The sequence below is a fragment of the Dermacentor andersoni genome, chromosome 3 (assembly GCF_023375885.2).
Source record: "Dermacentor andersoni chromosome 3, qqDerAnde1_hic_scaffold, whole genome shotgun sequence".
Classification (NCBI taxonomy): Eukaryota; Metazoa; Arthropoda; class Arachnida; order Ixodida; family Ixodidae; genus Dermacentor; species Dermacentor andersoni.
The window spans coordinates 235,667,948-235,693,601 of NC_092816.1; the positions used below are offsets into that span (position 1 = coordinate 235,667,948).

At 49.1% G+C, this 25,654-nt stretch overlaps 1 protein-coding gene across 3 annotated transcripts in view; it reads left to right on the forward strand.

Moving 5' to 3' along the window:
* Positions 1–25,654, forward strand: part of LOC126536973 (general transcription factor 3C polypeptide 3-like) — a 312,777-nt gene that overhangs the window by 55,177 nt on the left and 231,946 nt on the right. For all 3 annotated transcript variants that reach the window (XM_055073144.2, XM_055073142.2, XM_050184056.2), the window contains exon 6: positions 9,422–9,724. In XM_055073144.2, the coding sequence (XP_054929119.1) occupies positions 9,422–9,724 (303 nt within the window). The remainder of the gene's footprint in view (positions 1–9,421; positions 9,725–25,654) is intronic.

Consider the following 25,654-nt stretch of genomic DNA (forward strand, 5'->3'; position numbering starts at 1 on the left):
GTTGGGTCGTCGTGTAGGGCGTGCAGTACTTCTGGACGCAGCGCTGACGGTACAACAAGAAGGTAGCTGGCGCGGACTGGTGAGAAGTTCTTCTTCACGAGCAGGTTGTTTTGTAGCGTGAACGAAGACAACCCGCGCTTAAATGCCCTAGGGACAACGTCGGTGTTCCCTTCCAAGTACTCGACGAGGCCTTTTAGCTCCGGGTCTGCTCGCTGCTGTTTAGTGAAGTCTTCCGCGCTTATTATTCCAAGGAAGGCGTCGTCGTCCTCGTCGTCTTGCGGCGGGGGATCGATGGGGGCGCGTGATAAGCAGTCGGCGTCAGAGTGTTTTCTTCCGGACTTGTATATTACGGTGACGTCATATTCTTGCAATCTGAGGCTCCACCGCGCCAGCCGTCCTGAAGGGTCCTTTAAGTTAGCTAGCCAACACAACGCGTGATGGTCGCTGACGACTTTGAATGGCCTGCCGTTGAGGTAAGGGCGGAATTTTGCTGTAGCCCAAATGATGGCGAGGCATTCCTTTTCAGTCGTAGAATAATTGCCTTCCGCTTTTGACAGCGACCGGCTAGCATAAGATATCACCCGTTCAAGTCCGTCTTTCCTCTGGACTAGGACGGCACCGAGGCCTAGGCTACTGGCGTCAGTGTGGATTTCAGTATCGGCGTCCTCGTCGAAGTGTGCAAGTACCGGCGGTGACTGCATGCGTCGTTTGAGTTCTTGAAATGCGTCGGCCTGCGGCGTTTCCCACTTGAACTCGACATCACATTTCGTTAGATGTGTTAGCGGCTCCGCGATGCGTGAAAAGTCCTTGACAAAGCGCCTATAGTAGGCACACATGCCAAGGAATCTGCGCACTGCCTTCTTGTCGATTGGCTGCGGGAACTTTGCGATGGCAGCTGTCTTCTGCGGGTCGGGGCGGACTCCAGATTTGCTGATCACGTGGCCTAGGAATAGAAGCTCATCGTAAGCGAAGCGACACTTTTCCGGCTTCAGAGTGAGCCCTGATGACTTGATGGCCTCTAATACTGTCGCAAGCCGCTTAAGGTGATCGTCAAAATTTCCGGCGAAGACGACGACGTCATCCAAGTAAACAAGACAGGTCTGCCACTTCAATCCTGCTAAAACCGTGTCCATCACGCGCTGGAACTTTGCAGGCGCCGAGCACAGTCCAAATGGCATAACCTTGAACTCGTAGAGGCCGTCTGGCGTGATGAATGCGGTCTTTTCGCAATCTCTCTCGTCGACTTCTATTTGCCAGTAGCCAGACTTGAGGTCCATCGACGAGAAGTATTTAGCGTTGCAGAGCCGATCCAGTGCGTCGTCTATCCGCGGAAGCGGGTATACGTCCTTCTTCGTGATCTTGTTCAGTCGACGATAATCGATGCAGAAACGTAGGGTTCCGTCCTTTTTCTTCACCAGGAACTGGAGACGCCCACGGGCTTTTCGACGGCTGGATGATGTCGTCGCGCAGCATTTCGTCGACTTGTTGTCTTATAGCTTCGCGTTCTCGCGTCGAAACTCGGTAAGGGCTCTGGCGTAGTGGTTGAGCGCACTCTTCGGTTATTATGCGATGCTTTGCGACTGGTGTTTGTCGAATCCTCGATGACGTCGAAAAGCAGTCTTTATATCGTCGAAGCAGACTTCTGAGCTGTTGCTGCTTAATCACGGGGAGACTTGGATTTATGTCGAAGTCTGGCTCGGTAACTACGGTCGTCGGGGTAGATGCAACAGAATCCGAGAGGACAAAGGCATCGCTGGTTTCCTGAATTTCCTCGATGTATGCGATCGTCGTGCCCTTGTTGATGTGCTTGAACTCCTGGCTGAAGTTTGTCAGCAACACTTTCGTGTTTCCTCCGTGCAGTCGAGCGATCCCTCTTGCGACGCAAATTTCACGGTCTAGTAGTAGCCGTTGGTCGCCTTCGATAACGCCTTCTACGTCAGCGGGTGTTTCGGTGCCGACCGAAATAACAATGCTGGAGCGAGGCGGGATGCTCACATCTTCGAGCACACTCAAGGCGTGGTGACTACGAGGGCTCTCCGGCGGTATCGCTTGATCTTCCGACAGCGTTATTGACTTCGACTTCAGGTCGATGATTGCGCCGTGTTGGTTCAGGAAGTCCATGCCGAGAATGACGTCTCGTGAACACTGTTGCAGGATAACGAAGGTGGCAGGGTAAGTCCGGTCATGAATGGTAATTCTTGCCGTGCAAATTCCACTCGGCGTGATGAGGTGTCCTCCAGCGGTACGAATTTGAGGGCCTTCCCATGCAGTCTTAACTTTCTTCAACTGGGCGGCGATGTGTCCACTCATTACGGAGTAATCGGCCCCTGTGTCCACTAAGGCGGTAACTGTGTGGCCGTCGAGAAGCACGTCGAGGTCGGTGGTTCTTTGTCTGGCGTTGCAGTTAGGTCTCGGCGTCAGATCACGGCTGCGTCGTGTTGAACGGAAGCTGGAATGTCGCGTCGTCAGGTCGTCTTTCGTCGTCGTATTCTTTGCTTCCAGACTTCGTCGGGACGGCGGCGTGTCGTTATATCGTCGAGTTAGTTTCTTCGGCGTCTTCGGCGGCGGCGGTGGATCTTCGTCAGTTCGACGAACAGCAACCGCACCTCCATCAGTTGCTGCTTTTAGTTTTCCGGATATGGGCTGACGGACCGGCCCCGGGCTGGGCCAGTGTATGGTCGGCGCTGTGGCGACAGGGAGCGGCCTGGTGACGGCGAACGGGACGGTCGTCGAGGGCTCCACTGAGTAGCGGCGAGGTAGTCGGCGATGTCACGAGGGCGTTCACCTTCCCTCGGGCGCTGTGCGTTGACGGCGAAGCCTCGCAATCCCAGCTCGCGGTATGGGCATCGGCGGTAAACATGGCCGGCTTCGCCGCAGTGGTAGCAGAGCGGGCGGTGGTCGGGGGCGCGCCAAATGTCCGTCTTCCTCGCGTAGGTGCGCTGGGCGACGGGTGGGCGTGCTGGCGGCGGCGGCGGACGACGGTATTGCAGCGTTACAGGGCCTTGGCGTGATCGTGGAGGGGGACCTTGACGGCGTGCGACGGCGGCGTAAGTCATCGCTTCTGGCTGAGGCTGCGGTACTTGTGGTTGCACCTCAGGAACTCCAAGCGATCGGTGCACCTCTTCTTTCACGATGTCGGCGATCGAGGCCACTTGAGGCTGCGACGATGGCAAAACCTTGCGCAGTTCTTCGCGCACAATGGCCCTGATTGTCTCGCACAGATCGTCCGTGGCCAGTGATTGAATTCCGGCGTAGCTTGTTGGCTTGGTGCGGCGATCGAATTGCCGGTTCCGCAATTCCAGTGTCTTCCCGATGCTCGTCGCCTCACGAAGAAACTCGTCGACGGTCTTCGGTGGGCTTCTTACCATTCCGGCAAAAAGTTCCTCTACGCCTCGCATCAAGAAACGCACTTTTTTCTCTTCGGACATTTCCGGGTCGGCGTGCCGGAAAAGACGGGTCATCTCTTCTGTGAATATGGCGATGGTCTCATTGGGTAGTTGGCCTCGGGTTTCCAGCAGAACTTGGGCCCTTTCTTTTCGGACAACGCTCGTGAACGTCCTCAGGAAGTTACTGCGGAACAGGTCCCATGTTGCTAGGGTGGACTCCCGGTTCTCGAACCAAGTCCTCGCGGCATCTTCCAAGGAGAAGTACACGTGTCGTAGCTTATCCTCAGAGGTCCAGTTATTGAAGGTCGAGATCCTTTCGAAGGTTTCGAGCCAGGTTTCAGGATCCTCTGACGTAGCTCCACGGAAGGTAGGGGGCTCCCTGGGTTGTTGAAGTACGATGGATGACACTGGGGCAGCCATTGTGGTTGTCTTGGCCACAATCTTCTTGGGCTTCTCAGGTAGAAGTCCGTGCTCCGGGGGCAGCTGTTGTAGACGACGGCTTTCTCGATGGTCCAGGAATACGCTGGTGCTCTCTTTGCGGTCCGGGCTTGGATCACGGCTTGTCGGGGGCGTCCGGTACATGGACGAAAAGCACCTCCACCAGATGTCACGTGGTCGTGACTTCAAAGAACACAGTAGCAGTACTGTGAAAGACAAAACTAGCTTTTATTGGGCGAACCTGTGCCCACAAAACAGGCTACACTTAAAGCACAACGATAGCGGCGAACACAGTCGGCGATCGTCGAAAATCTGATCAGCGGGTCAAGCGCGTCGGCTTTTATACAGAATCGTCGAATGTTCCAGACTAATCGTTGGGACCCGCGTGCCTTCCACAAAGTTCTACACCATTCGCGTCAGGCGAATAAATCAGATAACACAAGGTTCGGCGACAACAGACTGCGGATAGAAGCATCGATAACTTTCCAGAAACTTCGGATACATGCAAGCGCGTCCCGCGCTGTGCGATAAGATTTGTTAGGCGGCGGAACGTGGTCGCCCGATAAATATAGGTACACGTGTCAATATTATATCTATGATAGCTACGGATATGTCACAGTAAATGTCTTGCTGGGTGTGCAAAATTATTATATAAAAAAATCAAGAAAACAAATAAATGTCACATTTAATTGTAAAGAGTCACAAATGTGTGCACATACACATTCCAAAAACATTAGTAGGCTCCTGGGGCATAGTCAGCTTGGGCATTAGCACCTCTGTGGCGCTTTTTGAACAAGCACTGCACATTTTCTGCCAATGCACGCTTGTGTTCAGATGCAGCTGATCGGCACCGGTCTTTTTCCTCCATGCGCTGCATACACTTTGGGCCAGGGTTCATCGAGAGTTCTTGCAAAATGCTTGCCGTGGTTCTTCTGCAGCCAGCATTGAATTTCATTACTGCTTCCGCCACTGCAGCCTCAATGCTGAAGAGTGATGCGTGCCGCTCCGTCGGTGCGAGCGCCCGATGTGCTTAGTCGCGCAGTTCGAGGTGCCAACGTGCGCAGTCCGAGGTGCCGACGCGCGAAATTCCTAGCCGCGGGCTCGAGGAGTCAACACTCGATGCGCTTATTCGCGCAGTCGGCGCCGATGCACGAAATGCTTAGGTGAGGGTCCGAGAAATCCGCGCGCGATGTGCATGGTCGCCGAGTCGGAGACTCCCTATGCGCGAAATGTTTAGCCGCGTGCCCGAGGATTGCGTGCGCGATGTGCTTCGTCACGAATTCCGAAACACCGAGTGCTAAAAGGCCTAGCCGCATGTCCGAGGATTCCGCGCGTGAATCTTGTCGCGAAGTCCGCGTCGCCGATGCTTGGAATGCTTAGCCGCGAGTCTGAAACGTGCACAAGCGCAGGGATTGGCCACGCTACTGCGATGTCCGCGTAGCGCCCGTTTTGACACGTCGAGATTACGGCGAGTGGAGACGTCCAGACTCGCGAGGTGCAAAGAGCCGAGCAGACGACGCGAGCGCGGGCCAATGGCGAACCGCGCTGGAGTCACGTGGCGGGCGCGGCCAATCGCAGACTCCGGCACGGCCTTCAATCATTTGCTTTTTGTGTGCTTATTTCTGTATGGAGGAGATCGCTGAAGCGGCAAATTTGAAGACGGAGAAATGCGCTTTCCAACGAGACCAAGATGGTGGCGCTGGGTCCCGCCATTCCGGAGATATTGCGGCTTGAAAAACGCTGTTCTTTCTTGATTTCCGCGAGATCTTTCGCCACCTTGGCTGATAAAACGAATTTTTTAGAGCACTTCTAAGTGGTTTACAGTGATGATATTTGGGTATCAGATAGAAAAAGGGTTATAGAAACTGAAAATATGATTTCCGAAAAACCGATTATTTGCCAATTTTTCGCGATGCGAAAGCCGTGCCCCCCCTTAAACAGCTTTTTCATGTTTCATGGCATAGTTGTGCAGGAGTAATTGCGCACGTTAGAAGTACCTGTGGATGCCTTCACTGTTTCTGTGGTACATCCTAGGGTGCGCTTTTGTTAACATGCCCTAGTTCTTTGTGAGGACGGAGTAGCGGCGCTGGCAGACCTCTAAGTAGTTCAGGGAACCACCGAGAGGGGGCGCGAGTGTTGCGCAAAGGACAGAAAGTAGAGTGAGTTGATAGGGATTCGTGTATGAAAGAATTAGGAATGTAGACATGGACACAAAAAGGGGGAGACGGACGGCATTTGTGTTGTCTTCTACGTGTCTTCACGCCCAACTTTAACCCTTAGGGTCAATGATGTAAATATATGGCGCCGCGAACAAGTCCAACATGGTCAATGCCGTATATTTATGGTGCTGTTTGTACGTTTAAAAAGCACGCCAATTTCCTAACTTTTTCTTTTCTGTCATGTGCTGCCACTATGTGGGAATACAGGGAATTTCTTCCACGTGCCTCCCTCGCTCAGTTTCCGTTGCATGGTTTGTTTTAGAGCTAGTTTGCTTTGGCGCGTCTATATACTACCGCTCGCGCATTGGCGCGCGGGCGGACAGTGGTTTAGGTTTTGTTCTGTGGGCAGTTTCAGCTTCTTGCGCTTGCAAAACTGATGGCTATCTCGTTACTAATCGCTCAAAGGGCAACTGCTTGCTTTTAGCTCGTTTAGTGCTCACAGGGGTGCGCATAGGAAGGATGCTGCCGTGCATGTGTTTCCGTTTCTTTTCTTCTTTTTGCAGACTTGCAAAAACTAATTGCCTCTGGTTGGCGATAAGATGAAGATTAGCAGAAGTTTTTCACATGCTTTGCTTTTTTGACGGGCACAAAACCACACATTTTCTTGAGTGCGCGCACCTACGCAGTTTGATTACGCTATGGACATAAATATTAGTGTAAGAGGAGGAACATTTAAGACTTGAAAAATATTCTCGTGTGCGCATTTTCAAAACCTTGAATTGTGTGTATTATAACGCATGAAATTTTTAATTCTTATAAGTTTATTTCCTTTTTTATTGTTGTTATTCAGGAATGAAGAGTACATATATACTAACGCAAGATATTTTTTCTCACTTTACGGTCACCCTAGAAAAATTGTGGTACATTTTTTTTTCGAAATAGGCCCCTCAGAAGAATTGGAATCTGCAATACAAAAAATCGACCCTGGGCGGTCGCATATGGCGAAAAAAATCGACGCTCAATGGATTAACCCGAGACAGCAGTTGCTAGGCAGAGTGTGGTGTGCAGTGTGAACAGAGGGAGTCGTGGGAGTAAAGTGTCGAAAGAAGAGTGCAGGCTCGTTGTCAATCCTAGCTCACTCGAAGCCTGTTGTAAGTAGAAATGGCTTTGTGCCATGATAGTGACACATGTGCTTGTTTATCTTTACTGGGTGACCGCGTTTCACCGTCTAACAAATGTTCTTGCTCAGCACAGGATGCGCCTGCATGTATCTGAAGTTTCCTGAATGTTATTGACGGTTCTATCTGCTGCCTGTTGTCACCAAACCTTCTGTAATCTGATTGCATGTATGCGCGACGCGAATGGTGTAGAACTTTCTGAAAGACACGCGGGTACCAGCAATTATTCTGGAACATTCGATGGCTCGTGTATAAAAACCCAAGTACTTGACTAGCAGATCAGATTTTCGACGATCACCGAGTTTGTCCGGCGTTATCGTTATGCTTTGAGTATAGCCTGCTTTTCTGGGCACAGGTTTTACCAAATAAAGAGTTAGTTTCATCATTCACACTTTTGCTACTGCGTTCTTGACCATCACTACCATGTGACAATATGTACACACTCGGAGCCATTGTATTAATGAAACTAGCTTGGTTACGTTTATCCCAAATGACTCTCATTAACCAGCTCCACTATGTTTATTGACAATGTAAGTTAAAGGTGAGACCACATCTGGTATGGAGGTTTACGTTGGGCACTGCGCCAAAAGTGCTTGTCTCTGTGGCAAGTCAGCTTTTTGCCTATGTCTATGCCAGAAGGTCAAGTGGGTGTTCCATCACGAGAAAAGCTGCATTCTTTCAAACTTGCAGTTACCACCGTACATTCGGGTCTGAGATCATCTGGGAATTGTAACATTTCCAATGACTCAAGCATTGCTGTGCCACTCTTATTGTTTGGATTGACCTTTCAGTGTGAGTGAATGCATACACAATGTTTTTGATCACTCAAGGTGACAGAGAACACAAAGAGCCAGCCTTAATGTAAGCATCCGAATGAAATAGAGAGGCAAGTATCAAGGAAAGATGTGGAAACAATAAAGACGAAGGGAGTCGGAATGAAATATACTGTGTCCTCTTATTCAAATGGTCAGAACAGTAGCTGGAAATATCAAGCTCACTGTGACCAGTCATATTGTTGAGCATCAAAACGCAATGAAAGGCATTGTGCAATCGATGCACATAAGGTAGGGTGTGCTGAAACGAAAGAAACAATGCAAAGTACAACATACAGAACAGTAGGTAATACAGTAGACTTGCGTTAATTCAGCTCCGGCTACTTTGATTTCCCTGTTAATCCGTTTGTGACTGTAGGTCCCAGCTGGTGCTCATACATTTCTATGGGTCCAAGCTTTCCCTATTTCACTCCTGAAATTAGACTTCACCGGACAATTCAAACTTGGCTGGCGATCATGTATGTGTCCGACCCCACTGGTTAATACAGCGGCGACTCCAATAAGGGCAGAATCCATTTCCGTGGCTCTTAGGGCGCAGTGAATGTGTTGCTCACACATCTCCCTTCGAAAACGTCTATATTTTCAACCTTATGAAGATTTCAAAGTGGAAACGGTAGTTCACAATGAATTAGTGCAATATTTACCCAGTTCTAACGGCATGCCTTTCTTTCCACTTGTCCTAAAATTGCTTGGGACAGTCTGATACAAAAGCAAAGCTGCATTTGTCGTGCCTGCGGCAGCCAGACTCACCCTGGACATTGCCATTGCCACAAGTAGTGCCAACCGTGGATGCTGACTGTGGCTGAAAGAATGAGTTCTTGCATAGCATGACGATAACAGCTGATTAGGAAAGTGCATCCAAAGGATCAGTTATTTTACATGTTGAGCTTGTGGCAGCAAGTCACGTCACGTGTTCTTGGCATTCAGGAGAATTGCGTGCATCACAGGAAGCCTAGTGACTAGCCTAGACATGGGCCACCATCCAGTTTCCAATTGTTTCCGAGCTGTTTCATAAATGCATAATATCCAACACACTATATACCATACGGAGGACAACTTGTGTTCCTTCATAGACAGCAGTAAAGTGCTCTCTATAGTAATGAAGACAGACATTGAGTGTGAACAAGTTGCATTCCGTGAAGGTAAAGTTTGCTGGTTTAGTCCCTTTCTTATTGCCAGCATTGGAGGCATGCTATATTATTGCTAAAAAATAAAGTTTTATTTGTACTTTGTTTAACAGTTCTGTCATTTTTTATTTTAGTCTTCCGCTTTGAACCCGCAAAAAGTGGGGGTACATTTGATGATGTTAGGATCAGGGCAAATACTGCCAAATGAATCAGTTAACTTGACCAATTTGGTCAGTCCCGCCAGCATCGAATAAGCAAAAGTACCCCGTTCACATTGACGACACCACGTGGTGTGTGCAGGGGAGCCGCCTTCCACGAGACCTGCAGGGCCTGGTTGGTCAGGCCAACCTGTGCTTTGCACGGGGAAGCTACCACGATGCAGTCAAAATGTGCATGGAGGTGGTGCGCCTGGCTCCGCGTGCGGCCGAGCCCTTCCAGACGCTGGGCATGATCTACGAAGCGCTGGGGGAGCCGCAGCGGGCGTTGCAGTTCTCGCTCATTGGAGCCTACCTGAGCCCTCAGGATGCTGACGAGTGGAGCCGGCTGGGCGAGCTCTCGCTCGAGCAGGGCGACGTGCACCAGGCCATCGCTTGCTACGTCCAGGCAGGTGTCACTATTGTCTCTTGCGTCCTCCAAAGAGTAAGCAACTTGGCTGGGGGCTTCAGAACACATTGTACTCTTCGAGGCCACACAAAGAGCTGTATGAGAAAAATCTGAAATCTACATCTTAAACTTGACATATTTGCGCAAGCGAGATCGATAAGCATTGCTAGTTGGTTCGTGGAAGACACAGAAACGACAGCTCTTACTTGCAACTCACGAATTTTGTTGAGCAAGGTTCGCATGACTGCGCATGCACAGCAATGCATGGGGAACAAATCAAAACAATATACCAATAGTTAATTCCAAATAAATCAAAGTTTCGGCAGACACCGGTCTGGAATTCTTTTTTCGATATTTCTAGCTGGAACTTTCACCCATAATGTATTTCTTGTGTGCGGAAAGCAAATATGCAGTCAGTCTTTTGCCGTGCTTGCATAGATTTTAAGATTATGAATGTTCTATAACTTTACATTTCGCCCAAATTGTTTATAGCTATCTCACAAAAAGTTGGTACAAATTTGGTATCATTGCATTCTAGCAGAACCATGGCCTTCAAAAAAAAAAAATTAATGTAATTTTAGAAAAGTTCTGACTTTATGAAGGATGCCTGTGGAAAATCTCAACATGTTGACAAATTCAACTGTTAGTTAACATGCAGTTGTGCTTTGAAAGTTTAAGATTTATTGGCTTTTCTGCACCAACTAATGTGTAAGCTTCCAAATAAAGCAAAAGTTATCAAAATCTGAAAACCAGATGGAAAGATATTGTGGAGAACAGCCCACAACATGATGAAAAAGCTGCATTTGAGGCCACAAAGGTTTTGGAAGCAGTTGGCCCATATTACATTGTGTCGACTATAATACTTTGTATCCACAGGCAACCCTTTGGGCCTCTGCTTCTCAGTTTGGCATGGTTTGCTCATTCACTACAGCCCCACCAGGTTGTATGCCAATACCAGGATGGTTGCACCATTTTTTTCATATGTGTTGTTGCCAGGTAGCCCAAATAGTGTAGTATTGGTTTGACAAAGCTTTGCGGTCATCTCTGTCAACTACAGGTAAACCTCTGTATAATGAAGTCACTACAATCTGCAATTTGCTTCGTTATATCGAAAGTTCTCGACGTGGAAATTATATTTGTTATGCTAGTAAGTACAGTCACTGAGGAATTTTTTGTACATGGAAGGGGCTGAAATACATTTCCGAAATGAAATGCCGCACTGAAATATCGCTATGTTGAAATCGTATTAAACACTTCATTATACAGTTAAACCTTGATATAACGGACTTCAATATAACAAAATTTTTGATGTGCAGTAAACTGGGTTCATTCGAAATCCTGGATAACTAGAAGGTTTTCTGCGGTCCTGTGTTATCCAATGTAAATTTGACCGGATAATTCGAACCGGCGGCCTAGGCCAACCCGGTTAATTCGAAGATTTTGGGTGCTATGCGGCAATTTCCAATCCCTATTTCACCGCAAACCCGACGAAACGACGGCCATTTGGAGCCGCGAGGTGACGCCACATAGCAATTTCGATTATTGATAGATGAAGCACCCGACCCGTAGTACTGCTAGCAAAAAAATCAGTCCAAGGTACGCCTCGCGCACCATATAAATGCACACCTGCAGAGGAGAAGACGTGTTTCACTGCAATGCAGCGGGCATACCGGTTTTTGTCACGTGCTCTCATTCCCCCACTCCGCAAGCTCCTCACAGTCGCAGTGGTCGCAGCGTCAGCACGTGTTCCGTGCCGCTGCCACTAACTGCCGCTCGCCCGTTCTCTCTCCGCGCCTGCGGCGACGTGTGTGCGCACAATGCCGGTCTGCGGTGGTTAGGGGTGTTGCAGTTAGTGTGGTGGTCTTCTTTTTTTTTTGAACTTTGCAGAAGTGCCTGAGCGAAAACACCAAAGCGTAAGACTTTAACACTGCAGCAGAAGTTCTGCTCGATCCAAGAAGGGGGTAAGAACATGTGTTCCAAAACCAAGTTGGCTGAAAGGCACAGTGTGCCCCTCTCGACGTTGTCCACATTATTGAAGAACAAGTCGAAGGTACTGGAGGCCTACAGCAAGACATATTCTTCGAGGCGGTCACGAGTACGAGCTCCCACGTACCAAGATCTGGAATCAGCTTTACTTTGCTGGCTGCAGAAAGCAAACGCAGCCCACCTTTTCCCGTCAATGTAACGATACTGTGGGAGAAGGCCAACGACTTGGCTCTACAACTTGGGCACGAAGAGTTCAAGTGTAGCAGTGGAGGGTTCACCTTTTTTAAAGAGTGCAGTAATTTGACCTTTGTAGCCGTCTGTGGTGAGAGCGGCAGCACAGACGAGAGCGTTGTCGGCGGCTGGAAAAAACATGTTTACTCCGTTGCTTAGCGAGTACGGTGCAGACGATGTGTACAACCTTGACAAGGCAGCCCTTTTTTACAAGATGCTTCCCACAAAAACGTTTGCAGTGAAGAACACCGCGGTCAAGGGTCGAAAGCAAGGCAAGGAAAGAATTACCGTTCTGTTCGGCGCGAACATGTGCGGTAAACACAAGCTGCCGCTACTTGTAGTTGGAAAGAGTGGGAAGCCTTGCTGCTTTCAAAATGTACGGCTGCCTCCAAGGGATGAGCTTATCTACTGGCACAACAAGAAAGCCTGGGTCACAGGCGCAATATTTGAACATTATGTTCGGCACCGTGATCGCAAGTTTGTAGCCACAGGCAGGAATGTACTCTTCGTTGTTAATTGCCCGGCGCATGGTGACATCCCACACCTGAAAGCTATCGGGATGGTATTTCTACCTACAAACACCACGTCGATCTCGCAGCCAATGGACCAAGGCGTCATTCACCACACGAGGAAGATTTACTACCACCACCTGCTCAAGCGCGTCCTCCTATGCTACGACAACGGCAAGGAGTACTCCATCGACCTCCTCGGGGACACATGTCTTATTGTGTATGCATGAAAGCAAGTGGAATCCACTTTGATCATGTGGTGTTTTGAACATGCTAGCTTCTCAAAGGAAAGAACCGTCGATGCTGATGCTGACTATTCATGTGCACTTGATGAAGAAGGAGCCGAGTATTACGACCGCATCAATGCACTCATGCAGAGGATAGTGAATGATCAACAAACATGCTACTCAGACTTGGAGAGGTAAGCTACTGCTGATGCGACCACGTGCGATGACAGCGACGACGACGACACTAACGAGCCCTCCCAAGCACCCGCTCTTGGGGAAGTTATCAGATTGCTGAACGTTATCCACAGTTTTGTTGAGTGCCACGGTGCAAATTTTTAAATGCTGCATGTAGTTAGCCAACTAGAAAACATGACCCTTGGAGCCTCGAACTACAGGATGCGGCAAACCAGCATCTCTGATTACTTTAATAATCCACAGATCGCCGAATTCCTGCAGCGAAATTTTTTGCCTGGGTGGCATCTTTTTTGTGTTCGGTCAATTCGAAAACCCGCTTAATTCGAAGATCTTTTGCGGTACCGATGACTTCTAATTAACGAGGTTTTACTGTACTCTGCTTATTCAAATCTTGGCCGACAGTTTTTTCAAATAATCATATACCAAACTCTACGGTCGGCCGAGATTCGAGGATTTAAAAAAAAAAGAACATGCCAGTTTGTAAATGAAAATGATAAATACGGTGCTAGCTAGCGCCATCTAAAAAAGTCAGTATCAAAGCCACTACTTGCTACGCCAGTAGCCAGTTGAAGTATACGAGCGACATCGCCATTTTGGCCTATGTCGTGTCAGTATGGTGGCTAAGTATCGGCACGCGGTGTGCTGTTACCGTAATTGTAACAAGCATGTGACAGCCCCTCCAGCATAATCTTCGTTGGCCCGCCAGACTTGGTCGCCTGCCAGGCTTGGTAGGCAACATTGGTCACCGCACCCAATAAACACCAACGCGCACAGCTGCTCGGCGGTCAGTCATCGTTCGTCACCACCACGCTGCGGAGCGTCTGTCTAATGGAGGGGGCCTCGAGCCCTCCCTCGTTCACGAACCCAGGCGGATCGTGACACTGGCGACGAGTACCCACGGATTGACCCATGCCGGCACTAGCGGCGAAACACCGCCCCTTGTTGCTGCCACCATGCCGCTGTATGGAAGGCTCGAGCCATTCGAGGGAGATGGGTCCGCCTGGCCAATTTACGAGGAGCAAGTCCACGTGTTCTTTCGAGCAAAAGACACACCCAAGGCCAAACAGCGAGACATTTTCCTGGCCAGCTGCAGGACCCGCGTCTTCAGCCTCCTGCTGGACGTTCTCAAGTCAGCCACACCGTATGTTAAAGTGCTGGGTGAGCTGCTCGTCATACTGCGCTTGCATTTCAACCCAGCACCGTCCACACCAATGGAGCATTTCCGCTTCAACAACCGGAGCCACCGACAAGGAGAGACCCTCGGTCGGGCAGTTCGTTGCTGCTCTACAAGGGTTAGCGAGTGCCTGCGTCTTTGGGGACTAACTGGACTCGCTGCTCCGGGACCGTTTCGTCTGTGGCATGAACCACCCCGCCATGCAGACGCGACTCCTGGAGCCTCCCGACCCCTCGCTGGAGGACACCGTTAAGGCAGCGCTGGCAATGGAAGCTGCCGGCAAGGACGCCGGCGAGATTGCCCGTGCGATTGGCCAACCATCGGCAGAAGCAGCGGTCAACAAGTTGGCGACAAAGGGCCGTACCAGTGGTCGCTGTGGTAGTGCCCACTCCCCCTCACAGTGCCAGTTCTCTCAGGCACAATGCTTCACGTGCAGGGAAACTGGGCATCTGGCACCAGTATGCCGAAGGGGGAGGTCGAACAGCAAACAGCAGCAGCAGCTTGGTTCACGGCCAGGTACCACACAAGCCAGCGGCCAGGGTAGCTGTCGCAAGGGTATGCGGAGGGGGCATGCGGCAGCAGCCTCGAGTTCCTCCGCGGCTAAATACCCGCCGATTTTCGACATGTGGCACACAGGCCTTGTACCGTCATCTGTGCCGCCGTACATGCTGACTGTCGAAATCGGCGGGCACCCTATTTCCATGGAACTGGCGACGGGCCAGCGTGTCAGTAATGGCCGGGAAACTCTGCAAGCGTACTTTTCCCAGTGTGTCCGTCGAGGCTTCGGGCGTGATACTATGCAGCTACTCCAGGCAGCTCTCCCAGGTCCAGGGTCAGGTACAGGTTAGCGTTCGGCCAGCGTACATGCCACGGTCAGGTCAGGTCAGCGTACAGGCCATGCCAGGATGACCAGCGTGCAGCAACTGCAGGACTCTGGACCAGAGACATTGTGGGATCACCACCCTGGAACCCCACAGTAGGCAGCCCTGCTGCAAGCTCAGCTCAGCGGGCTTGTGGCTATAGACCTGCTGAACCAATTCCTCCCCACGGGACACCGCCATGACCACCTGAGGCAGGACTGGGTCCCGGCTGGTTGCTTGCGATACCGCAGATCTGGAGAGCAGCTCCAGGTACGCGTGCTCCAGCATTGACACTTCAGCAGGTTCTGGAACAGCATCGGGCACCTCTGGCAGGGGCAGGAGACTCAGGGCATCAGCAGGTCTCAGGTCCTTTCCTGGATGGTAAACCAGCTGGTAACTGTAAGCTGCCAGCCTCAAGGCTCATCGTACCACTTGAGGTGAAGTCTGCACGGGAGCTGCCTTGTCAAGCCCCAGCAGCCCCAACAGCGGCTTGTGGTCCGTGACCGCCTCGAACTTCCGGCCCCACAGATATCGGTGGAAGCGTTTGACACTGAACATGAGGGCCAGGCTTTCCTTGTCTAGCTGGCTGTAGTGTTGCTCTGCAGCATGAAACCGACGAGAAGCAAATGACACTGTGCGTTCCTGGCCATCCTTGTCCCGGTGTGCCAGGACGACTCCCACGCCGTACAGCGACGCATCTACAGTCAGGACAACAGATTTGGCAGGATTGAAGTGTACTAGCACTGGAGCCTTGGTGATTAGCTCCTTGCTGCGCTGGAAAGCCTGGTCCTGCTCCTTCTTCCAGACCCATTGCTGACCATCTCGAAGCAGAAGATGGAGCAGCTGTAGATGCTCCGACACGTTTGGCAGGAAACTCCTCTAGAAGTTGATGAGGCCGAGGTAGCTCTGAAAATCCTTGTTCTGCGGCTTAGGCGCCTTGAGCACAGCATCAACTTTGCGGGAAGGCGGGGCTAGGCCAGCCTGCGAAATTACATGTCCCAAGTACTCAAAACTGGGGGCCAGGAAAATGTACTTTTCCAGCTTGAGCTCGAGGCCGGCATCCTGCAGTCGTGCCAGGACATTGTGCAGGTTCTGCAGGTAGTCCCTGTCATCGCAGCCAGTAACTAGGATGCCGTCCGAGTACACCGCCCCGTGCCTGATGCCCCTGAAGAGGTTGTCCATCTCCCTCTGAAATATGGCCGGGGCTGAGGCCACGCAAAATGGTAAGTAAGTGTTTTTACTGGGAGAGCCCCAAAGTTGTTGATATTGTGACATACTTCCGGGAGGCATCCTGGAGCACCAGCTGCTGGTAAGCATCTCTGAGGTCGAGCTTGGTAAACTTCTGTCTACCGGACAACACTGACCAGAGATCTATCCAGATCAGCAGGTACTTCTCGACGGTAGCGACGGGGTTGATGGTAACCTTGAAATCCCCGCAGATCCTGACACTGCCGTCTCGCTTGAGGACTGGTACAATGGGAGCGGCCCATTCAGATGTCTTGACAGGTACCAGGATGCCCTCTCGCTGTAACTGTTGCAGCTCCTGGGTGACCCCGTCCTTCAGGGCGAGAGGCAGTGCGCGAGGCTTGAAAAAAAAAAATAAAACGAGGCCGGGCTCCCTCAGGTACATAGATGCCAGCCATCGTGCCGGCGAATGTGCCCACTCCTGGCTGGAACAGGGACTTGAACTCGGTCAGGAGGCAGGGGACGTCTTTCACCGCATGCAGGCTGGCTTCCTGGTACTCTGGCATATGAACGCCTAGTGCATGAATCCAGTTTCGGCCCAGCAGCATCGGCGACGACCCCTTCGTTAAGTAAAGGGGAAGGGTTGCCTCCCTGTCGCCAAAGCGAACGCTGACCTGTGCCTGACCCTGGACCTGGGAGAGTTGCCCAGAGTAGCTGCGCAGCATCACGCCTGAAGCCTCGACGGACACGCCGGGAAAAGTATGCTTGAAGTGTTTCGCGGCCATTACTGACACCCTGGCCCCTGTGTCCAGCTCCATGGAAAAGGGGTGTCCGTAGGTTTCGACGGTCAGCATGTACGGCGGCACAGACGACGGTACAAAGCCTGTGTGCCACATGTCGAAAATCTGCGAGTCCTTGGCCACGACGTGAAGCCTGGCCGCGGAAGAACTCCAGCCTGCTGTGGCACGCCCCCTCCGCATACCCTTGCGATGGCCAACACCAACTTCTTTATCTTTCTTGGGTGACCGCTTTTTCACTGGTTAACAAAGGTTAAACATTATTGCTCACCACAGGACACGCCTGCATGTATCAGACATTTCTTGAATGTTATCAATGGTTCCATTCGTTGTCTGTTGTCACCAAAGCTTGTGTAATATGATTGTATATGCAATGCCAATTGTGTTGTACTTTCTGCAAGACACGCGGGCACCAGTGATTGCTCTGAAATCTTCTATGACTCATGTATAAAAGCTGACACGCTTGGCCCACAGATCAGATATTTGATGATCGCCAAGTGTGTTCGCCGCTATCATTGTGCTTTGAGTCCAGCCTGCTTTTTTTGGCACAGGTTCGCCCAATAAAAAGTTAGTTTCACCATTCACAGTTTTGCTACTGTGTTCTTGACCGTCACTACCACACATGGCAGTGTAGACCATTGACCATTACATCGATAATATGCAGGTTAGCAATACAGGCAATAAAATTAACGCTGCAAGCATGGGCAGAGAATAATGGCATAGTGGGGAGCTTCAGAAAGGCTTCAGAATTGGTAGGCATCTGGACGATAACTTATTTGTCCTTACTCAGTGTATTGAAACATCGAGAGTAGAGAGGAAACTGTTATATGCAGCTTTTTTAACATTACAAGATCGTATGACAATGTAGACTGCAACATTATGTGGGATATTCTGTAAGAGGACGGCTTGGGCGATGATTGTCTACAGCTTTTGAGAGAGATTTACCTAGAAAATACCGTTTGTGTTGAGTGGGAAGGGATGAGGAGCAAGGAGAAAGTTGATATCAACAAGGGACTGAGGAAAGTCTGTTTTTATCCCCACTGCTGTTTTTGATGTATATGGTGAGCATGGAAAGGGCGCCAAAGGAAAGTAATATCGGGTTTAATCTCTCATACAAACAGACGGATACAGTAACAGAGCAGCAGCTTCCAGGTTTGTTTTACGCGGATGACATTGTGTTGCTAGCTAACAAGCAAAGTGATACGCAACGTCTGGCCAATATCTGTGGACAGGAAGGCGTGAATTTTTTTTTTTTAACTACTGATGAAAATTCAAATTCTTTCACCAGTAACAGTTCAAGTTCCTGCATATTTGTTTGCATGCATGTGCTCGTAAAAGCTACCATTCCTGTGTTATATAAGAAAATAAACCTGAATGCGTAACACTAATAAAAAAAAAATAGATTTGGAACTTGGCATTAAAAAATCAGGTGTTATGGTATTGAATGAAAACAGTGAATAGACAGTGGCAATACAGGGCCGGGAAAAACATCGGGTAACAGAATATAAATACCTTGGTATATGGATAAACGAAGGTAATAGATATATAGGAACACAGGAAAAAGCAATAACACTAAAGGAGAAGAAAAATGCACCCATAATGAAACACAGAGTGCTATGGGGATACAATAGGTACGAGGTGCTCCGGGATGTGTGGAAAGGTGTAATGGTTCCAGGACTAATTTTTGGAAATGTGGTTGTTTGCTTTAAATCAGGGGTACAATCAGGACTCGACGGGAACCAAAGGTCAGTGGGTCGCCTCGCATTGGGCGCTCTATTGGGGAAGACTACTATTGAAGCTGGGCAGGGTGATATGGGCTGGACTAGTTTTGAAGTGAGGGAATCTCGCAGTAAAATTGATTATGAAGAACGATTGAGGAATATGGAAGAAAGTAAATGGGCTGGGAGAGTGTTCAGGTATCTGTACAGGAAAAACATTGATTCACAGTGGAGGAAGAGAACTAGGAAGCTTACCAGCAAGTATGCGGCCTGTAGGGTAAGCAACACTGCAACAAAGAACGTCAAGCGGAAAGTCAGAGAGGCTGAAATGGAAAAGAAACCTGCCATGAGTAACTACTTAAGAGGAAAAAATGAAAACGGTAAAGAAACAATTTATGATAACTCAGAGGGAAGCTCATTACTTTTCAAAGGGAGATCAGGATGTCTTAGAACACGTAACTATAAAGTGACATATAAGAAGGAAGAAGAAGCATGTGCTTGCTGCGGTAAAGCTAGGGAAACTATGGAGCATGTTTTATTATAATGTGAAGAAGTCTGCCCAGCGGTCGATTTAGGCACCACTGGCCTCCTTGAAGTCCTTGGTTTCAGGGAGAGCAGGGGAAAAGTAAAAGTGTCCGCAATAGAGATTAGTAAGAGGCGATTGGAGGATTGGTGGAAGAAAAGTAAGGGAAATGAGAAACAACGGAGGCGTGCAAAAAGAAAGTTCACACTAGAGGTTTAGAAAGTTTGGTTATAGGAATTCATTTTGGGCTTTTTTTCCCCCTTTCTTTCTTTCTTTTTTAACACAGGTCATTAGGCAACATACTAACGAGAGCTTGGTGGCGCAACCCACCGCCCCCTTCCAAAAGGGATGCTCATAGCATCCATCGAGACTAGCACAGAAAAATCGGTAATTATGATCTTTATATGAAGAGATGAGTAATTACATGGTGTCAGTTCAACAGCAAGTCATACCCATATTCAAGCAATATAAATACCTCGATGTATACATAAACAAAGGAAAGACTTACTCAAGCACCCACCAAAATAACCTGAAAATAAAAGTGAAGCAGAATGCAACAATAATGAAATATAAGGCAATTTGGGGCTGCAATAAATACGAAGTGGTGAGTGGGATCTGGAAAGGAGTTGTGGTGCCAGCACTAACGTTCACAAATGCCATTCCGTGCCTAAAATCGGATATATTGTTGGGGTTGGAAGTCAACCAAAAATTGGTGGGCCAGTTGGCTCTGGGAGCCCACGGCAAAACGACAAATGAGGCAGTGCAAGGTGACATGGGTTGGGCATTTTTTTGAAGCCAGAGCAGCGCAGGGCAAAATTAGTTTTTAAGAAAGACTCGGAAACATGGATAAAAATAAATGGGTAGCTAAAGTGTACAAGTATCTGTACTTGAACAGCGTGGACACATAATGGAGGAAGAGGTCAAGAAAGTTCCCAACCAAGGACAGGGTAATTGAAATTGTAAATAGACAACCAGGAGTCGTCAGAAAGGAAGTGTGAGAAACAGAGACAGTTAATTGCATGCAAAGAGTGGAAACAAAAAGGACCATGGAAATTTACAAGGATGAGGAGAAAGAAATTAGAAGGGAAAATCTCTCTGATAACACAAAGGGCAGGGCCTTGCTATTTGAAGCTTGAGCTGATTGCTTTTAAGGAGAGAAACATACCACAGCAAATATTCAGAACTACATGAAGCATGTGTATGCTGCAGCAAAAATCCGGAGACCACTCGGCACATCCGAATCGAATGCGAAGGGATTCGCCCAGCGAGACCAGTACATAATGTACACCTTCCAGAAGCGCTTGGGTTGAAAGTGGACAGAAACGTCAGCCTGTCAGCAGTCGAGATAAGCAAGAGACGCTTAGAGTATTGGTTGGAAAAACAAGCAGGGAAGAGATGGATACGACTGGATCTCTTACAGTCATAGCTAGCGGTACAAGGTCGATATTGAAGGGGAAAAGAAAAGATTGAGGAGATGTATACAAAAATGCTAGATGAAAACATGTACAGCATACCTGAATAAATTAAGCAGGCTAGGTGACTATTCTTCACTGCCCCGTTTCAGAAGGAATGCTAAAAATCATGATCATCACCACCAGATCGGAAGTAGTTGATGTTCTTACGTTACTGTTGCATGGCATTCTGTGAGTGGGACAAAACTCTCTCAAGATTTCTTAAGCAGCTCCCCCAGTGTCTTAACATGCGGCGTGGCTGGCTTGAGAAGGTCGAGCAGGAGTCTGAAGACGCGGGTCCCGCAGCTGGCCAGGAAAATGTCCCACTGTTAATCCTTTCTGCATCTATAGGCTTTTGGTTATTGTCAAGTTCCAACAAATTGAGAGAAATTAATACAATAGAACCTTGTTGATACAATCCCATTTAGTACGATCTCCCAGCACCAACATTTGCAATCGAGAACAGGAAAAATAATCCAATGCAGTTGTGCTTCTTTTTTACCGGTTGATATGTTCCTGGAAAACGTCATCTTTCTGTACCAATGTTAAGTACATCACCAAGCTGCAATCTTATGACATGTTTTCCGGCCACGACATGAACACTGGTGAACAAAAAAAGGTGCGAGACATGCGATCAAGAGCATTAGACGCCTGCCATGGCAGCTTTCCCGAAGTACCCATCCCCTTGTCACGTGAAAATCCTGGCACCTACTTTCTTTATCCTATACCTTCCAGCACCTGATTCCTTTTTCAGTGCAGCAAGTTTCCTCGCAGGTTGCCGCACGCCAGCTATCATCGCCAACCCTATTGCAATAAACACCTTCAGATATCTGTTTACCAGCATGTGTGGTGTTGACCCGTCGGAAGCATACTGCACGCTGCAGGCCATCACCCAAACGTGCCGTCATTTCCTGTTGCAGGTGGTATGAGATTGTCGTGTTTTACTCTGGTGTGGCGTCAGGTTGATTTCGTTTCAGTTGCCTGCCGCTGTCTTAAAACACTGCGTCATAGGAAAATGACATAGTGCGCCTCGAGTCCACCAGCTTGATGCATGTGGGTACCGAAATGACCCTCGCTGAGTTGGCACATCGAAACTTGCCCCCAGAATGCCCCGCCTAAAGAAGCTGCTGACATCGGCTGAATTTGAGGAGTGCAAACATAAGCTTGCCGAAGCTGCAGAAGCGGCAACGCGATTCGCACAGTGCTTCACATTACTTCAATGCCAACTACAGCTGAGTCTGTGAAAATTTTTAGTGACTTTGGATGGTATGTTTTTCTGTTAAAGGGAAGCTGAAAGGTTTTCCAGAAAAAAATAGGTGAACATCTGTACATAATGGTTTTCAACCCGCCGAATTCGAATATCGTATCGAAATTGAGCGGAAGAAAGCGCAAATATATTTTATTTCGACAAAAAGTGCAGCAGCGAACACGCCCAGCTCGCGCGTCTCGTTTCCGCCTGTGATTGGTCGGGCGCCTCGTGACGTCAACACTAGTAACCGACCGCTGCCGCTACACATGAAGCGCGGTTCCAGGTAGTTTGGTGCTGTTTTTCTGTGACGGTAATGGAAAATTTAGAGAGACTGCGTTTTTTCTGAGGAGTTCGGCGTTACTCCCTACATGTACGAGCCGATTGCGAAGAGCCGGCCTCTCGAGAAGCAAACGATGCTGGTGCGAGCAGTGCTTTCGACGCGAACGAAAGCAATGTCTTGGGATCTCCTCGTGTTGGAAATGCTCTTTGGTGAGTATGTTTTTTGCAAAGCGATCTAGTGATCTCGCCGATCTTTGCCGATCTAGTGAGCTCGTTTCCGGTCAAACAACTGTAGTGTTGTGTTTCTGCATGCCTCCTCGTGGAACGTAAGCAGGGATGCGATCGTCGGCATTTGTGCGCTGTCCAAAGCTGTCGGCAATCTACAAAGACGGTTTAAACGCATGAAAAGCTTCCCGGTTCATGCAGTACGTGTAGTGACCTTCATCTGTTGACTACCACGTTGACTACGACGTTGACTACCACTCACGTTGATTACCACTCACATTGACTACCACGCACGTTGACTAACACTCTACATACACGCAGACGCACCAACAAAGGAATGCAGGGTCGATCGAAGCAGATTACGATGGCACGCACGCAGAAACAAGCGCGGTCAGGCACGGTCGCGGACGCTGCGAAGGAACGAAACACTAGAGTTGACGTCACAACAACGCGGTTTCCGGTCTCCGCTCGCATCGTCCGCAGCAGCGCGCGGCATTCGACGGGGGGCGGAGCTACAGCGCAATTTCAACCGACGATTACGTCGCTCCTAATTGAAAAAAAACAAAAACAAATTTTACCTACATGGTTTATAAGGTTCCCGCATCCGTATATGAGCGTTTTATTGAATTCGACAGACTCTTCAGCTTCCCTTTAAGTAAGCTATCTCTCATTTTTTTCTAAAAAGTATGAATGAGGTTTTACTATATTTGCCGCCTGTTAAACCTCATTGTGGCTATGTTACACGAAAATACCTTTATTATACCCGACATTCACTTATAATGGGAAAAAAAATAGAGATTACATTATTATATTCGATAATTTGTCATATTCATGTTCACTATATCGAGGTGTGATTATTCCAATGGTGGATCCAGAGCAGTCTGCAAAATCTACCACAGAGCACTGTGCTCTGGCATAGAGTACTCGCTCCGTGTCATTTAAAACACTGCCACGAGACCGAGCAGGGGCACACACAAGTAGCGGCATTGCTCACGCCTGAGTGAAAATTTTGTGTTTTTGCAAACGACAAAGGTTTCTTCCGCACACTCGTGGCATGTTTGCGCGTGACATTTCAGTTATTTCGGCGACTCAAATGCAATCTCTGAGGACATGTTCCTTACTAAAAGCTGTGTCTCCCTTACTTTTGCATTCTAAGCAGTGGGCTCTGCGGTAAGGTTCTAGGACCTAGCACAGCAAGGAGAACAGATCCTGTAAAGTGCTTTTGCAAGTGCTACTGTGTTCTCGTCTGAGCCTATTCCCCCATCCCCCCCTTGAACTTGAAGAGCTGCTTTACGAGCAGACATGGGCACCCTCTTGAGGGCCTTTCTCACCCTCATCTGCCCTCACTGTCACGTGGTGAGGTTAGGGAGGGCAGGCGTGAGGCAAGGGCACGGCAGTGACAATGTGAGGTTAAATGAGAAAACCGAGATTCATATTGTTCAAGTACATAAAAGTCACTTCATATGCATGGTGGGTTCAAAGTCTAAAGTATTGAAGTGTACTTGCAGGAAGTCTGTTCTGGGGAAGCGCGATTCTCACGCGTCCCCTGATATCTTGTTTTCCCGCATAGCTCCTGTCTCCTGCAATGCGGCTTCGCCGCGGGGCCTGGGGCCCGCAGCGGTCGGTGGGGTTGAAGCGCAGTACGAGAAATGGCGCTAGTGTTGCGCTGCTAACGCCGCCTACCGGTGGGGTTACTTGGGCGCGAATAGGAGAAAGCTGTTCCTCTTGGGTTGCGGGTCAGCGAGTGCCGCGGAGGTCCCGCGCGGTGCGCCGATCTATGCTTCTGCGAGACCGTCTCGCGTGGCCTCCTCCAAACGCGCCACCGTTCGCGTGACCGTACACGCGAACGACCAGGCGTTGGGATCCAGCATGGGGCGAACATATTCGCTCGTTATCCGGTCGTGGTGAGTCGGACTTCTTAGATTTGTCGCACGCCCATCGGCATGCGGGGTAGTTGGAGAAGTATGGGACAGGCCTTTGCCCTGCAGTGGGCATAACCAGGCTGATGATGATGATGATGATCGGCATGTTTTGGGGATAGCAACTCGGCTAGCAGGCACTGATCTATGAAAGGTGAAATAAATGCCCTTGTGATTGTTTGCACTACTGTGTTGTCGTTCCTTTGTCCCAAGAGCGCAGGAGGAGAACCCCACACTGTCCAGTGCAGATGTACGTCGAAGCCCACTTTTAAACGACTGAATTAATAAATGGCTGTTGACGTTGGCTGTAGCTAAACCGATTGAAAGCTGTAGCCACTGAAAGCAGCAACGAAAGCAAGAGGAGTGAACGGGACTTTCTGGCATTACTCCTAGACAATTTTTTTTAAATGATCACCATTGGTCAGCACACTCCTTTATCTGAAGTAAACACTCTGGAACATATGTTTTCTTGCTCTAATTCAATGGACAAATATAGCTAGAGCTCGTCTACAGTGCACCAAAACTTGTTTGTTTTATTAAGTTCGCGCATGACAGCAACAGTCGAGCGACTTACATTAAATGTTCAGTGTTTTAGCTCAACCTCCACAATGTCGAGCTGTTGCACTGATTCTCAAGAATAAGAACAGCAGAATAGTTTAATAATAGATTAACACGTAGTTGCTTAATGTACAGTTAAACCTCGATATAATGAAGCAGGTAAAATTGGCAATGTTCTTCTCTATATCAGAATTTTGTATTGAAATTCATTTTATGTAAATAAGTACAGTTGCCGATCGATTTTTCTTACACAGAAAGGGGTTGCAGAATTTTCAGGATTATCAGGCAATCGAAGAAAGCAAATTTGAAGGAGAAAACAATTCATTTTGATGAATTTGGGAGTGGGAAATGAATGATACGGTTTCATGGCTACACCAACGATTTCTTCACATAGGTGGTACGATTTAAGCAAAGCCAGCCACACCCTCGCGTGCGCTTCGCCCCCGCAGCTGATAGTGTTGCCTGCACTGGGATGATGCTCTCATTAAAAGCGCCGGCGGCGGGGAGCGAATGCTTCGTCTGCCTCTCGCTCCGAGTCATGAAAACATAAGATTATGCAACCTCCAGTACTAAACATGTGAGAAGACAGCTTACATGATGCCACGCCGTCTCGGCGCACCCACTCTTTGCCCACACGGCTGATTACCTATAAGATAGGGTGCGTGGCTGCGTAGGCGCTCAGCTGCACTTGCAGCCATGTGCAGCCACTGCCCCCGCCCCTCGCATGCACTTTATCATGTTATGACGAGCTCACTCCCTTCCCCCTCTTTCTCTTTGCTTGCGGCAAGGAGGCGGCACTCGTGCGTGAAGCCACAATCTTTCTTTCTCTCCGTTGCACACTTTT